The 15883-nt window shown below is 50.9% G+C and overlaps 1 protein-coding gene across 1 annotated transcript in view; it reads left to right on the forward strand.

Annotated features, from left to right (window-relative positions):
• The window catches only part of Tmem63c (transmembrane protein 63C), a 70455-nt gene that overhangs the window by 17891 nt on the left and 36681 nt on the right, over positions 1–15883 (forward strand). Inside the window, exons 3-6 of the mRNA XM_032908204.1 lie at positions 10416–10625; positions 11130–11209; positions 11628–11709; positions 15587–15624. Of these exons, the coding sequence (XP_032764095.1) occupies positions 10482–10625; positions 11130–11209; positions 11628–11709; positions 15587–15624 (344 nt within the window). The 5' untranslated portion in view covers positions 10416–10481. The remainder of the gene's footprint in view (positions 1–10415; positions 10626–11129; positions 11210–11627; positions 11710–15586; positions 15625–15883) is intronic.

Below are 15883 nucleotides of genomic sequence, written 5' to 3' on the forward strand. Positions count from 1 at the left end.
AGACGGGAGGTGTGCTGAATATCTCTTTTTCTAAACCAAGACAGAAACCTCCAAGAACAGGTTCCAGCCAACTCCGCCGGGGATAGAGATAGGCAGGAGCTACCTAGCCTGAGGTGGGAAGCTTATGACAACACTGGCCAGCAGATGTGAGAGTGGGTGACAGGGTTTCTTTAAGGTCCCCTCTAGGCCATATGTTCTGGGTCTGACATCACAAGGCCAAATAAGTCCCTCTGCCCAGCTTCCTGACTATCTCATCTCAAACAAATATTTGCAAAGCATCCAGCCTTACCAGGCAGCAGAGGAGTTGATGATGAACAAGGGCTCAGGCTGTGTTAGGGATTGGCTAGTCTCTGGAGCAGCCAGTCATGTGCAAGGTCAGCTTGTAAGTGACCACGCGGTATACCAGCTCCCCACAAGGTAAATAACGCATCACTGAATGTGCTGGACAGTGTGTGAGCCATTCGCTTGGCTCCCTTAGTCCTCACAGGTACTCAGTGGGGAGGAGAACATTAGTATATCCATTTTATAAGTAAGGGAACTGAGGTGCATTAAGACACCTACTGGAAGTCATGGGGCTGATACGTAGCAGAAGTTAGGGTCAGACTCAAGGAAGCCAGCTCTAGGGACCTACAATTACATGCTGCACTGTGTCTGCCTCCCAAGAAGCTGTGAGGTAGGGGTCATGAGGTGTCAACTGATCCCCCCCCAAAAAAACGTAAACATTGAACTAGATTAGTGGCAAAATGAGTTAGGGTTGGTGGCAGGGAACATCTGGGCAGAGACTAGAATATGCCAAGGCCCTGGGGCTGGAAGAGAGGAGGTGAGAGAGAATGGATGAAAATGGGGTTGGGGGTTCAGCTAAGTGAAACCAGTGAGTCAGGCAGAACCATCTATAGCAGGAAGAGTAAGGAAAGCAACCGAATCCCTTCTACAGGATTCCCTCACTGCCTTATTCAGGAAAACCTCCGAAACACTCCAGATTGGGCTCAGTGGCCCTTGTCTGTGAGCTACATGCACACGGCAGACAGCTCCTTTTAGCAAGATCTGTCTCTAGCCTCTCCTGGAACAAGCTTGGTGAGAGAAAGAACTGAGAGAAAGAACATGCCGCATTCTTCTTAGCACTGCGTGGGGGAGAACTCTGGGTCGAGTGCTGCTGTAGGAATGGAGGAGACATGGGAACTTCCAGGAGGGCAGCCTGGGAATGCAGAGTTGATCTGACTCCTAACAGGGCATTCTTAATGGGGATGGAGAGCCCGCGGGCCAGAGAATGCTCAGGTCTTCGAGAGCAAAGGCCATCTGGTTATGAGGGGGTCGGGTGGAAAGAAGAGATGGTGGCTTGACCATCTGCCTGAGTGGGCAGCTTCCTAAAGCCACCGGTGGCCTGCACAGAGACCCCTTCCCCATTGACAAGCTGCAGTTAGATCTGGCAGCGTTAGAGGACCTGAGAGGCAGCAAGGGATTTGATGAAGGGAAGCCAACGATGTTCCCTTTAAACTACCGTGTACAACAGAGCATGCTCACTTAGCTTCGGGTTTATTTTAAACCAGAAAAGATTTAGAGACCTCGGAAAGAGCTGTAATGTTAAGGGTTTCCTGCTGTTGCTCTTTATTCCTTAAATTAAAAAAAAAAAAAGACAAAAACAAAAATCAGGACACTTGTTTTAGAACATCAGTCCATCCTGCCGTTCTTCTGGTTTAGTTTGGTTTGGTTTTGGTTTTTGATTTGGTTTTGGTTTGATTTGGTTATTTTATTTTTTTATTTTTGTTTTTTTGAGACAGAGTTTCTTTGTGTAGTTCCGCCTGCCCTGAAACATGCTCTGTGGACCAGGCTGGCCTTGAACTCAAAGATCCACCTGCATCTGTCTTCTGAGTGCAGGGATTTAAAGGCATGTACCACCATGACCAGCATCTCTCTCTCTCTCTCTCTCTCTCTCTCTCTCTCTCTCTCTCTCTCCCTCCCTCCCTCCCCCTCCTCCTCCTCTTCCTCCTTCTCCTCCCCCTCCCCCCCACAAGCAGACATTATATGAACACAAACAGGTTGTCACCCAAGCTGCTGCCCAGCCTCTAGAGGTCTGATGTCTGTGATATCCCCATTGCTTCACCTCCTGCCCTGTCTAACTTGGACACGGCCATGATGGCTCACTTGGGTTGAACTGACAAGAGTCTGAGGACAAGAGAGGGAACCTTTCCATCAAGGAGAGCCACCCCTGTAAGGTCTGAGTGAGGTAGGTGGAAAGTCAGTTTATATAACTTCCAGCCTTGACTAGAGTGGCCACTTCATCCCTCTTTCTGCCTTGTTTTCCGTCCAGCTTTGTAACTCTGGGCTAGTACTTGGCCTCAGTTTATCTACCTGTAGAATGGAGCACTGACTCTTGCTGCTTAGGCCGTGGCTCTTAGGCTGCTTCTGAGGCATGAATGGTGGTTAGAGATCACTCCTTTCCTGTCACTCAAATCTGCCCCCTCTCCTCCCCTCTCTCCATCTGAAGCCACGCCCACTCAAGCCTGGAGTTGGATTCCAGCATAGTTTTCCCTCTCCCCCACTAACTTCTGTCTTGAGCCTGGGGTTTTTCAATGCTGTTTTGTCTTGAGTGTGGTTCAGAGCAGCGTGATTCAGAGGGGGCTGACGTGTCTTTCTCATGGGACTCATTTCCCCTTCCATGCCATTAGCTCCCTGACCTAGCCAGTCTCTTGGGCTCTTCAGGCTCAAGATTCCTCTCTTCAAGATGACAGAACAGACTCTAGCTGGCCTTTGTGCAGGACATAAAAACACCCTTAAGAATTTTCAGGATTTTTTAAAGCTGTATATGCATATTAAATCCAAACCAGGATTTATGATGCTTCCCAAATGACTGGGATGGAAGACTGGATGCTCAGAAGAGCAGAACTGATCCAATAGACAAAGCACGTCTGTCAGGAGGGCTGTTCCTGGAGGCCCAGGGCTCCCCATCTGCTCTCTGCAACCTCGGATCAGGAAGCTTCTTTGATGCTTGCTTTTCTGTGCACCAGCTCTCCCCAGGAGGCATGAATCTGTGGCAAAGTGTCCCTTCCTCTTCACCAAAGAAGAGGGAACAGAGCCCAGCCCAAGGGAATCTTTGAGGGTGTCCCTCCATCTGTCCTTAACTGGCTTACTGGTAAGGACAGGGGTCTCTGTGCTCTCCAAACACCTCCAGCTGATTCAAAGCCCCTACCTTGCTCCACAAGACTGAGAGGCCACTGAGGATCCTGAATGGGGTCCAGAAGGTCCAGGTTCTCACCTCAAATCTGCCCGCTCGCAAGCTTAGGTCAGTGTCTGAGCCTTCAGGAGATTCAGCTCCATCACATTGTACATTGAACACAATGTCCTTGGTCATGAAGTCTTGGGAGATGAAGGACACTTTGGAGCAAGGACAGGCTCAACTCGGGGCGAGATTGACGGCCAGCTGGCAAGGCATGTGTGCAGGGCTGTGAAGCAGAACCCCTAGTTCCTGCAACTCTCCTACAACTCTGCTCCTACTAGCAACAAGAGCAAGCCTCATGCACCAAGCTGCCCTCCCAGAAAAGGGTGATGGCGGGGAGAGGAGGAGAGCCAAAGGCAAGTGGAGCTAGGAGGAGTTTACACGACACAAAACTCATTTGTTTCGAACAGGGGGGATAATCTTTCCTCTTGTTAGCTAAAGGTAACAGTTACTGAAAAGACCCAGAGGGCCAGGTGGTGGGTGGGGACAGGCAGGAGGTACAAATTTATGCACCGGGTGGTGGTGGTGCTGATGTGTGTGTGTGTGTGTGTGTGTGTGTGTGTGTGTGTGTGTGTGTGTGTGTGTGTGTGTGTGTGCCTGTTCCTGCTGATTGATTGGGTGTGGGAAGGTTGATAGTGACTGAGCCTTGGGCAGCACTGAGAGACTCAGCTGGATAGCTTCAGGGCCCAGCTTAGACCTCTGATTATGTCCACCATGTTTACACTGCATCATCCTGAGAATCTGGGAAAGCTTTATACCCATAGACTGGGGCTCAGGCAAGGTCCCCTTTCTGCCATCTTTGTCAATACTGTCACCCCAGCGGACGGCAGTGAAACACTCAGGCTTGAGGACAAGCTCTGCCTCTTGATAGGCCCATGACTTGTTTAAGCTCACTGGGCTTTGCTGTTTCTGGTCTGGGGCCCTGAGGTCCTGATGAGGGTTAAATGAAGTAACCTTAAATGGAATAGATTGGCCCAGAGCTAATGCTCGACAAATGTTAGCGATCAATAAGTTGGCACCTCCCCAGAACTCCTTAGACCACCTTTAAAAAAATTTTGACTTTATTTCTAATTATATGTCCTTGTGTGTACCTGTGCAGGCATATGTGAACATGAGTTTGAGGTCCCGTGGAGGCCAGAAGAGGGAGAGAGATCAGATCTAGAGTTACAAACAGTTGTGAGATGTCCAACATGGGTACTTGGATCTCTGGAAGGGCAGCAAGTGCTCTTAACCCCTGAGCCATTCCCACGGCCTTCCCTTCTCCCTACAGACCACTTTAATTCTGAAATCACTCCTGAGATTTGCTCTTGCAATGTCTGGATCATCGGGAAGTGGAGAGCAGAGAGCCGGCTTGGCTCGTTAGACAGCAGTGGGCCTGGATGCCTGGAGGGAGACAGGGAGGGAAGATGGAGTTGAAGGCAAAGCCAGCTCTTTTTGATACCGTTCCTGAGTTGCTGAGGATGGCTCAGAATTAGAAGACCCAGAAAAGCAGCACATCCTGCTTTTGACAGTGGAAGGCAAGATAGGAGAGTGTGGGCAGGAGAGAGCTATTCCCTCTCCCACCAGACAAGGTGTGCACCCACAGAGGGCACCCGCCTCACAGACCAGCATTCTCACCACCCCTCCTGTCTCTCCTTGGCCCAAATCGAGGGTGTAATTTGGTTTTTGTTCATGGAAAGCATAAAGACAATGACTGCAGTTTAAGGAATAGTAGACCCTCTCTTCTCTGTGTCTCTCCTCGTTCCTGTCCCCAAGTCGAATGGGTGGCAAGGAGGAGTAGAGATTCCTCAGCACCATCTCAGAGGAGCCAATAGCTTGGCGATGGCACTGGTAATCCTGAGGTTCTCATCCCCGCACAAGGGATTGTACGAACCACATGTCTGCATTGTCACAGTAACCTGTGGAGCTGTGCAGCCATCATGACCACCTTCCAGGTGCTGAACCTGAGGCTCGGAGAGGTGAGGGTGCCGCTGAGGGTCACTATGACAGACCCAGCCCAAATGAGATGTTCTGGCTTTGGGTAGCCAAATTCTACCCCATTATCTCGAACAGTTCTTTGTCCCGTGCTGTGAAATGTGTGTCCTAAGAGTCCTGTTCCTCAGTACCTGCTACTCTAAGTGTGCTCCATGTGACCAGCCATATGTATCTCTAGTGTCCTCAGGGGTTTCTTCAAGTATCACCTTCTCTTCCTCTTCCTTTTCCTCTTCCTCTTCCTCCCTCCCCCCCATCCCCGCCTTTTAAGACAGGGTTTCTTGGCTGCACTGGAACTCACTCTGTAGACCAAGCAGGCCTCAAACTCAAAGAGATCCACCTGCCTCTGCCTTCCAAGTACTGGGATTAAAGGTTCCCGTCACCATTGCCCGATCCAAGTTTCATTTTGTTTTTAAGTCTTGGGTATATACAGAGTACAGTCTTTAAACCTCTTTTAAAGATTTATTCATGTATCTGTATCTTTCTTATGTATACGACTGTACACACACACACACACACACACACACACACACACACACACACACGCACACGACTATGCTCTCTTCATGCACCCCAGAAGAGGGTATTCAATCCTATTACAGATGGTTGTGAGCCACCATGTGCTTACTGGGAATTGAACTCAGGACCTTTGGAAGAGCAGCTATTGCTCTTAACTGCTGAGCCATCCCTCCAGCCCCTCAAGCTTCATTCTTAACAGGGCTCATGCTTGGATATCCAAAAGAGCTAACCCTTCAGTTTTCTGGTCTTCCCCCATACACACCAGAGCTAGCTTAGAGCCACATCTGGGCGGGGTTTTGCCTTTTGGGTTATGGATGAAATGAAGAATGCAGGCCTAGGATGGAAACGGTATATGGAAAAAGGCTGGGTGCTACTTTAGGTTTCCTTGGCAACAGCCTTCTCGCTGCCTCTGCCTGCTGCTAGAGAGCTGGGGTGGCAAGGTGGGAGAGGTAAACTTCTCTCCCCTCCCCTCCCACACCTGCCCTGCAGGCCAGAGCTGGAGCTGAAACCCTGAACTGACCCGATGGCTGGGTGGAACCCCACCACAGTCCAAGCTTATGTTGGGACCTCATAGCTGAGGGTCTTCCCACCACTAGGCCAACAGCAATCCTCTCTCCAAATCCTAAAAGCTATAAATTCCCCGAGGAGGATGCCATGTTTGAACCTCAGGGTCTGCATGGGGCTTGGCAAGAGAAGAATCTGATGAAATAGATTTCTCTTGTTTCAGTGTTTCTAATTTTCTGTGCACGAGTGTGCCTGGTGGAAACCCCAGAAACTGGGATTACAGATGTTTGTGGACCTTCCAGGCAGGTCCTCTGGGAGAACGGCAAGTGCTCTTAACCCCTAAGTCATCTCTCCAGACCCAGATCTATCTTGTTGGATGCGTGGAAGGGCAAACCAGTGACCCGTCCCACTCTCTAGCCAGAGTTTATTTTAACTTCTTGAAAATGTTATAGTCAGTCTCCCCCATGGGCCTTTGTGAATATGGTCCCCTCTGCCCGCCCTTCCCCACTGCTTGGTGCTAACTCCTGCACCTTCGCGTCTCGGCTTGGAGGTCACATAGTCAAAAGTCAAAAATGGTTTCCCTTTGAAGGAAACCAGCAAGGATCTAGAGAGATGTCTCAATGGGTGGTTCGCACTGCCAGAAACTCCCGCTTTAGGGGGTCTGATGCTTTCTCCTGGCCTACGGGCACTTGCACTCCTGTGTACAGTATTCTCCCTGTAATTAAAAAAAATCTTTAGAAATGAATAAATAAAAGAGACAGAAAGACAAGCGATAGAATGAGGCAGACATCCCGGATAAAGGGGTTTGGGCAGAAGGCCCTAAGGTGATTTCGCCACCACATCTGTTCTTTCACAGCAAACTGTAGCTGAGTGGATGCCTAAGATCTGACGTGGACCTTCCTTGGAGAGCTGCCTCAGGTGGGAAATGTCTCCTAAGACTTGTGGGTGGGTGTGGGCATGGGTGGGTGTCAACTTCCAATACCTTCTGCTTTGACATGAGCTCCCCCAAGTGGCCACTGTTAGAACTGTAGCTTCCTGTAGGCGCCGACCTCAAACTAGGGATGGTTCACTTGGCTGCTCCTCTTACCCTGGGGATGCTGTGCTGTCATGCGGCTGTTCAGGCTTTTGACGGACATACTTCGTGTTCAGTGCCAAGTACGATGGATTAGCAGATGAGCTTGAGTAGACAGTAAAACCCAGGGCACCTCATTAGAATGAGAGGGAAGCAGAAGGCACAGAGGGCACTAGACAGTTAGACACTAACTGGGAGGGTAGGAATGTGAATTTTTATCTTTTCCATCTCAAGGTGAAGCTCATTGTGCCTTCAACCCTGGCTATTTAAAAGAATACTTTTGCTTCTTTGCAAGTGCATACACTGTATCTTGATCCTGTTCACCCCAAATCCCCCCTCAGCTCGCTCTGGGACCTCCTAAAGCTGTCATTCTTTGTCTTCATAGCCTCTTTAAAAATAAAACTGAGCCCTATCACTGCTTCCTGCATACACATGGACCTGGGACGGCTCACCAGAGCATGGGCTGCCTACCGGTGACACACCCGTGAGAAAAGATGACTTCCCCTCTTCCAGGAGCCGCCAATTGCCAATAGCTCTTTAGCTAGAGGCGAGGCCTGCCATGCTGGAATGTTGACTGTCTTGATTTTGTGCAGGCATTACAGAGTGACCATAGCTGTTGTGTACTAATGGGTGCACTGCCCATCTTGCATCCAGAGGACCACATTTTACAGCCCTTCCCCACCCTCATCTTCTACAATGTTTTCTGAACCTTGAGGGGCAGGCTAGTTGATATAAATGTCCCATCTGGGGCTCAGTGGTCAGCAGCCGCTTGGTCGCAGCACTCTGGCTGCATGCTGCCTGCTGCCCACCGCAAAAGGAAGCTCCTTCCACCAAGGTTCAGAGCAGCACTGATCTACGGTCAAAGCTACTTTTGCTATTTAGCTCGGTTCCCAGACCGCCTCATCCTCTGCTCTCTTTTCTCCTTCATCCCCACCTCCCATCCTTCCCAGCTCCTGCGATGACAGCCCTGGACCCTCAGGGACCTCACATCCACATCTCCTGTTACAGACTTTGCATGCTGCTTCCCACGTTCCGGTCATTGCTCTGTAGGGCCCACAAATCTCAACTCTCTAGACGCTGTGGAGCGTGGCAACTGCTGTCACCATCCTCGTGTGACAGACAAAGAAACCAAGGCATAGAGAGCTCTGGTGCCTTACTCAAGATCACTGGGCATGGAGCAGTTGTCAGAGCTGAGCTCTGGTGTCACAGAACCTACGAAGTGCAACGGCACCCCAATTCTCAGCCTCCTCACCTCCTGGAGTTCTCCCTGGTGGTGGCCTGTCATGTGAGCAGTCCTTTTCACTCTTTCTTACAGCACTCAGGCTCCTGCTTGGTGCCACTAAAGCCATGTCTGGGTTGTGGCATCTCTCCTTGGGACAGTTATCCACTGTTCTCCAGTCATTGGCTTCTGCCCCGACCCCTCTCTTGTCTCCTCCAGTGAGCTGGTCCTTTGCCTCCGAGAGCTGCTTATGCTGATAGCTTTTGACTCACGGTGATGTCTCCAGGCTGTCTTCTGGATCCAGACCCACTGTCTTAACTTGTCCATCCAAACTACTGCTGTCAGCCCTCTTCCCCATCTTTCCAGCCAGCAACAGAAACCCCATTTTAGTTTTTTCAGTTTCTTGAGCTAAAACCGCAGGATCATCCTGGCTTCTCTATCTTTCATCTTCCCCACTCAGCCCACTAGGAGCTCTGACTGGCACTGTGTTCTAAGTGTCTGGCTGCTCCTCACCACCCTCCAGCCCTGCCCAGATTCCCACTGTCTGGACCCCAAGAGTCCTTGTCCTCTCTTTGCTGATTTGTCCCTACTTTATCTCTGTACCCCCAATTAAAAGGATTCTTTAAAACTTAGGTGACCTTATGCCTCTAGGACCCCTCCTCTTCATCCCTTGCCTAGCCAAAGAGTCTGTCCCTCAACACACTGGGGGACTTTTGTCTCTGTTTAAGGAGGGTGCTTTCCAACACAAGCCAAAGGGTGGCTTGTACCCACAGTGGTTACTGGTCCTTCCCTTGTATGTTTCTCCCCTCTAGGCCACCATGAAGGAGGGCTCTTTATTCTCCACAATCACTGAGGTGCAGCCAGCACAAGTATGGCACAAAGCAATTGGTCACAAAGTATTTGAATTAATTAATTAATTAATTAATTAATTAAGCCTTCTCTTTTTTAAAAAAATTATTATTTTATGTATGTGAGTACACCATCAATGTCCTCAGACACTCCAGATCATCGGATCTCATTGCTGTTACTGTGGTTGTGAGCCACCATGTGGTTGCGGGAATTGAACTCAGGACCTCTGGAAGGGCGGTCAGTGCTCTTAACCACTGAGCCATCTCTCCAGCCCCTGAGCCCTCTCTTGAATGAGAATGAAGAGACTCCGGGGTAGGGTGAGGTCTGCTTGTAACTGGCTTTGCATCTAGGGCTTACCAGGATGCCCAGCCGCACTGAATGAGGGCAGACCTGGGCAGGTGCTGGTCTTCTTGGTTCCAAGACAAGGTAAGACAGGTAGTTTACCAGCTAGGGAGGCGGCTTAGCCAGCAAAGTGTTTGCCTAGAAAGCGTGAGGACCCAAGTTTAATCCTCAGGACACACATAAGAGTGTCAGGTGTAGTGACCTGTGGTTGTCATCCCCACGCTGGAGAGGTAGAAACAGGAACCCTCTGGGATCGGCTGGGTAGCCTGTTTAACCTAATTGGTGGGCTCTAAGCCAATGAGAGACCCTGTCTCAAAAGATAAAGCCTTCCTGAGAGTGACACTTAAGGTTGTCCACTGGTGTGCGCTTGTATGCGTACACACACACACACCAAAGATACACGCACATAATAAATTACATCAGACAGGAAGTCATTGAACCATCCTCTGCACCGGGCATTCTGCAACCTTAGGGTCTTCATTACCCTAGGTCAAGCAGTACAAAATAAGGAATCACTCAGGGAGTTGGAACTCTGTCTGCAGAGCCCTGACGTTTACACTGTTGTAACCTCGTGGCATAAGCCTGGTGCCACGGAATGGGCCAGCTCTTCTCCTGTGATGTCATAGTTCTAAACCCAACATTAGCCCCTGGGTTTCACAACCCCCGTTGACTAGCGTCCTTGGTGCATGTCCCCGTACTCCCCAGCAGCTTTATGTGTTTTGCAGAGTGGGGAGTAGTCCCAGAGTCCAACTGAGACCTTCTACCTGGCTGGGAGCCTACGTGTGCCCAGGATGACTGCTTCTCCAGAAAGCATGGGCCAAAAGTTTCGAAACATGACGGCAAATGAGTGTTTCCAGTCCCGGAGCACTGTCCTTCAGGGGCAGCCCTTTGGGGGGATCCCCACTGTGCTGTTACTTAACATCATCTTATGGGTGGTAAGTCCTGGTTGCCGTGGGAGAGACACAGGGAGGTCTTAGCCAGGAGCCACTGTGCAGCTCTGACAAGGGATACAGTGGGGATCCTAGTTCAAAGCACACTAGCCACAGTGATAGTGCAGCCTAGGTGGCCCAGCTGGAAGAGCTTTGGGGTTGGAAGGCAGGCAGAGTTTCTAAGGCTCTCTCTATACCATAAGAGAAAAGCCTGCCTTCAGGGCCTTCCTTCTCTGTCCCCTTGCTGATGCTGCCGTGGGGGTTTTCTCGTTCTAATGACTCCAAACACACATCCTCGGCTCGTCCCTTCAACAAGCTGACCATCTCTCTACTCTGGGTCAGGAAATGCCCAGTTCAAAGGGACAGCTCTTCCCAAGCCACAACTTACCTGATATGGGTGGGCTCTGTAGATTTCAGGGATAGGGTGTTCCCCCGTGGGAATGAAGGGGGCCGGTGCAGAGGAGGGCATGTGCGAAGTCTCCCGCTCCACTTGCTTTTCTGGGTCTGCAGTGCGTCGTCTTGGTTTACTCCTTCCTCCGGAAAGCTGCGTGGGACTACGGGCGCCTGGCTCTGCTGATACACAATGACAGGTAAAGGGGGGACAGGGTGGGGAGAGCCCTACTCCCCTGGGAGACACTGCCTAGTCTCCTGCTGAAGCTGCAGGAAGTCTCATCAGCGAATGGCATCCTGTCCCTCGCCTTTGCCCCTGCATTGACCTCGATGAAGGGACAGGAATGGGAAGGGCAGCCATCACTGGGCACAAAGCCATGTTTGTGTCTGGTCTTAGACTTTCTGGAACCCTGACTCCCAAAGTTCATTATGCACCCTGCAGCAGGGGTTCTGTCTATATCCAGAGCCGTGTGTCCAGCTTAGAGCTGAGGCCTGCAGCTCAAAGCCATGGGAAAGAGCAGCCCCTGTCCCTTACCTGGAGAACCTAGAGGGAGTGGGGCAGATGCCTGAGAACCTTGTCTCTTTTTCTATCTCTCTGCCACCCTTCCTGGCGGCCAGCCTAACCTCGCTGATCTACGGAGAGCAAAGTGAGAAGTCATCCCCCTCAGAGATTTACTTGGAGGCAGAACGCAGGGACAAGGTGAGTGCTAGACGTTGTCTGGGCCCCAAGGGACTCCAGCCTTGGGCAGGCAGTCATGGTGCACAGAGTAGTAATTGCTTCTTCCACCTCCCAGATTCCGTTTTCCCACCAGAAATATGAAAATATTAATCATCCCAGAATGCCTTCCATTCACTATTCGGGGATTCTCAGCCTTGTCCGGCCCTGCCCAACACAGCCTGTGTTCTGTTTTCTCTTTCCTGTGGACGTCTGCCTTTGCCATTCGTTTGACCAGTTTCCATGGGTACCTGTGGTGTGTCCACTGGGACCAGGAGATGGACAATAGACACCATGGACCAAGTTGGGCCTCAGGGTACTTTCTTCCAGGGCTGGGAGATAAGCAGGTGGATAGTATACAGGACAAGGGCAAGTGCATGATGGGAAACGGGGGTCCTTGTGATAGTGAAGGGTGAGAGCAGCAGTGTGGGTGGCACACACCAGGCAGGAATTGGGCAGAACACATCTGAGCGTAGATCTGATGGAGAAGAGAGGAGGCAAGGCAACTGTATTCCTCATGACCGCCATACTGTCTGCGTGCATCAACATCGTCTGCTGACTAGACAGTGGCCTTTCCCTCACCTCTCGCCCTTCCCCAACTCCTCAAATACGTTATCACCCCCTGACTCCACCAGTGCCTCAAGGCCGTCAGTGGCCCTCGGTCACTGCCTCTATGTCCTCTGGTCTCTCTTCAGTCCTCATCCTAGCCTGTCTGTCAGAAAGGGAGGTGTGTCCAAACTGTGGGCTGGGGGTCACATGTGTCCCAGGATAGCTATGAACATGGCCCGGCCGATTTGTAGATGGCAGTGCTAGATCACGATGTCAAAAAGTTTGGCACATGTGGTGGATCTTTCTGCCTTCAAAAGGCAGATCCACTTGGTCTATGGCATGCTGGTTTTGTTTTTCCCTACCTCTCTGTCCATTTTACAGACTCCTCCACTGTTACGGTCCCCTGACTATCCCAAGCCCCTTCCCTCTGCCTCCATGTTCCCTGTCTCTGAGACATGGCTTCCACACTCCAAACCTTGCTGCCATCCCCACGCTTCTACCTCTAAATGTTTCCTTCCTGCTAGTCCTGAAGGCCTCTCCAGCCTGTTCTCTCCAGTCACCTTCAAGGTAGCGCCACACGAATCCAATGCAGGAATTCGATAGGCTTAAGGCATCCCATGACACCCTCCAGTCAGTTCTAATCCCTGATCTCAGCCTTTCCCTCCACCTCGCTCTTACCTGAGCATGGGCCGTTCCTTTCCCAAGTTCTGTTGCTTTTATGGTCTCAACCCAACTAGCCCTGCCCAGGCTCCACCAGTCTCTTGCCTGGGTGGCTTCAGCAGCTCTGAGTGATCCCTTGAGAGCCTCCCTTGTTTCCATCTCACCCATTTCCCATCTGCATCCAGAGCCACACCTGTGAACCAAGACGCTGGTTCTCCTGTGCCTGCTTCCAGTGTCTTCCTAATGCTTTTCCAACCCATTGCAGATGTCTTCCTTCCACAGCCTGAAGGGTTGCTCCCTTGCTCCACATCCAATCTGTGTCTCAACAGTGGACGTTGCCTCTTCCCCATCTCAGAACCTTCCATGCATTTCCTCCCTCCTCTTCTCTAGCCACCCTTTTCTGAGTCTCCTCACCCTGGGATCCTGAACAACCCGTGTGGGTCCAGAACTTGTGTTTTCTGCTCAAGGAGAAAGCATTCCTTTAACATCCCTAACCCTGCCTGGAATGACCTCTTGCCTGCATAACCAGCTCTCTGTGTCTGCTTCTCCTAGTGACCTCTGCATCCCAGTACCTGGTCAAGCCCATGTTGTGATTAGCACAGCACAGATCTGTTGTGCGTGGTAGGTGGGAGCACATTTCTTCTGTGGCCCACCCCTTCAAGAGACCAGGCCTTCCTCTTGTCCGGCTGTGCCCAATCTAGTGTATGAATCCTCAGGGGAGTCATTCTGGCTCTTGGGGGGCTCAGGGTCAAAGGAAGACAGTGACAGTGGCCTTGCATTGTATACAGGCTTATTTCTGGACACGTTGCACTGTGACTAGGTGTGTATGTTTTGCAGTGCTGAACATATTATTTTTCTTTCTAAGAAGCTTGTCATCGATCTAGACACCCCAGTAAGTTCTAAGCCACCCTGGGCTATAGTAAGACTTTATCATAAACAATCAAGAAAAAGAGAAAAATTACGAAGGCAAATCATTGTGCAGGAGGAGGAGGGCAGGAGCAGGGAGGTAGTCGTGACAGTGGTGAAGGCTCTCAGCCAAGTGGGTCCCCCTGGAGTGCTCAGGCAAGCCAGGCATTTGTTACCCCTGGGTCACAGGATGTGGAGGGTAGGGACAGGGACTCATCCACTCTGCTAAGTTGTCACTCATTCTCATTAGTTGAGTGGGCTCCTGGCAGCTGGTGGCCCTTCCCCTGTAGGGTGGGCTAAGAGGAGAAGGACAGTCTCACGCACTGGCTGTATTTCAGTTACTGACTTTTCTGCGGAGTGTTGGCTTCAAGGGCATCGTGTTAGTCACAACTTGACAATCCACGGGGCGGTGGGGAGAGGTTCGTTTAGGCTCAGTGTGTACTCGGCTAACTGCTCCACTGAGGAGCAGGAGACAGAGAGGTGAGGAACAAGATACACTCTTCAAAAGTGTGCCCCACTGACCTACTTTCTCCTCACCTCATAACAGCCCACTCACCTAGGACCATCAATGGACTGAACCATGAATGACGTTAGCACAATCATAGCTTTGTAGTGCCACCAGCTGGGACCCAACCTTCAACACAGGAGCCTTTAAAGGGGAGGGGATGTCACCTTATACTCAAACTTAGAAGGTGGGCTTTGTGCCAAGGGAACAATTGACTTTCTCTTTGCCTGCCCTTGCAGCTCCCTTTTAGGGGAAACCTTTCTCCACTCCCTTGGTTCTAGAGGTTTGCCTGTCAGAGGGCCTGCCTAGTTCACAGAAAAGATGTACACAACCAGAAACAGGGTCAGTCCAGAGAGGTGACCTTGTCCAAGCTTTTGTTAATCTTCTGGGATCCCGGAGGGAATTAAACACACGGAGGCACTTCATTGACTGTCACCTCTTGCAACTGAGAGCCACAGACCCCAGCCCACCCCACAGATAGCCTTCCTAAGCTGACTCTCTTCTTAGGGATCCCCACAACCTTCCCATGGCTGAGGTTGCCTTTCCCCAATACCTAGAAACTCCAGACAGCAAGATCCAAGAGAAAGGCATCTTCAGTGGAACAAGACACTGAGACGCAGGAGCCCAGGCTCGCTCAAACTGGTTTTTATAACAAAAGGGTCATTTAAGGCTCAAGTTTAGGGAAATTCAAGAGAAACAGCTGCTTCGGGTACAGCTAAATACCGGAAGTCCAGCACTGACAACAGGGTCCCTCTGGGGCCAACTCTCATCTGAGCTGGCCTTGCTCTCAGGCTGTCTGTATGTGGCATCAGAGATGGCATTAAGACACAACACAGTCCTCTGCCAACACCCATGTCCATCCTCTTAAGAGGATGGCTCCTTTGGGGCCATTTTCCCATTTGCCAGCTGATCGTCGAAGGTAAACTCATATTTCATGAACAGCACTGGACCGCATGTGTAGGGGCATGGGGATTTCTCAGGAGGAAACACAAGCAACAGGAAGAAGCAGCACCCGTCCATCCAGGAGTCCTTCCAGCCCTCCTTCCAGGCCCCATTCCCTGTATCAGAATGGCAAGGATGTCTACTCACTTCCAGGGAGACCTCTCTCTTAGTACTTACCCCATTCCAGAAAGTTCCCTCTATGGGAGAGACCTCCCCCCATAATCCTTTGCTCTCTGGGTTCCCGAAGTCAGGCAAAGTAACCCAAGCTGGCTTTTCTCAGTTTCTCTCCTTTCCCCCCAGGGCTTCTCTACCTGGTTCTTCAACAGCCTAACTATGAGGTAAGTGCCACTCTTGGAGATTGTGCTAGTGTTGTCCGGGGTTTGAGGTAAGATGGGAAAGGGCTGCAGAGATCAGCAGGCCCTCCCTGGATGACAGCGTCACCCAGCGTAGGCAGAGTCCTTGCCCAGGTTGCAGCTGGTCTATGGGAACTGAGCCCAGCACTCTGTCCCTGACACCTGTCTTCCCCCTCAGGGAAAGACCGCATGTAAAAGCAGAATCATCATTCCCATAAGTACAAAAGCAAGCCTGTGGGTTCCA

The sequence above is a fragment of the Rattus rattus genome, chromosome 7 (genome assembly GCF_011064425.1).
Source record: "Rattus rattus isolate New Zealand chromosome 7, Rrattus_CSIRO_v1, whole genome shotgun sequence".
NCBI classification, from domain to species: domain Eukaryota; kingdom Metazoa; phylum Chordata; class Mammalia; order Rodentia; family Muridae; genus Rattus; species Rattus rattus.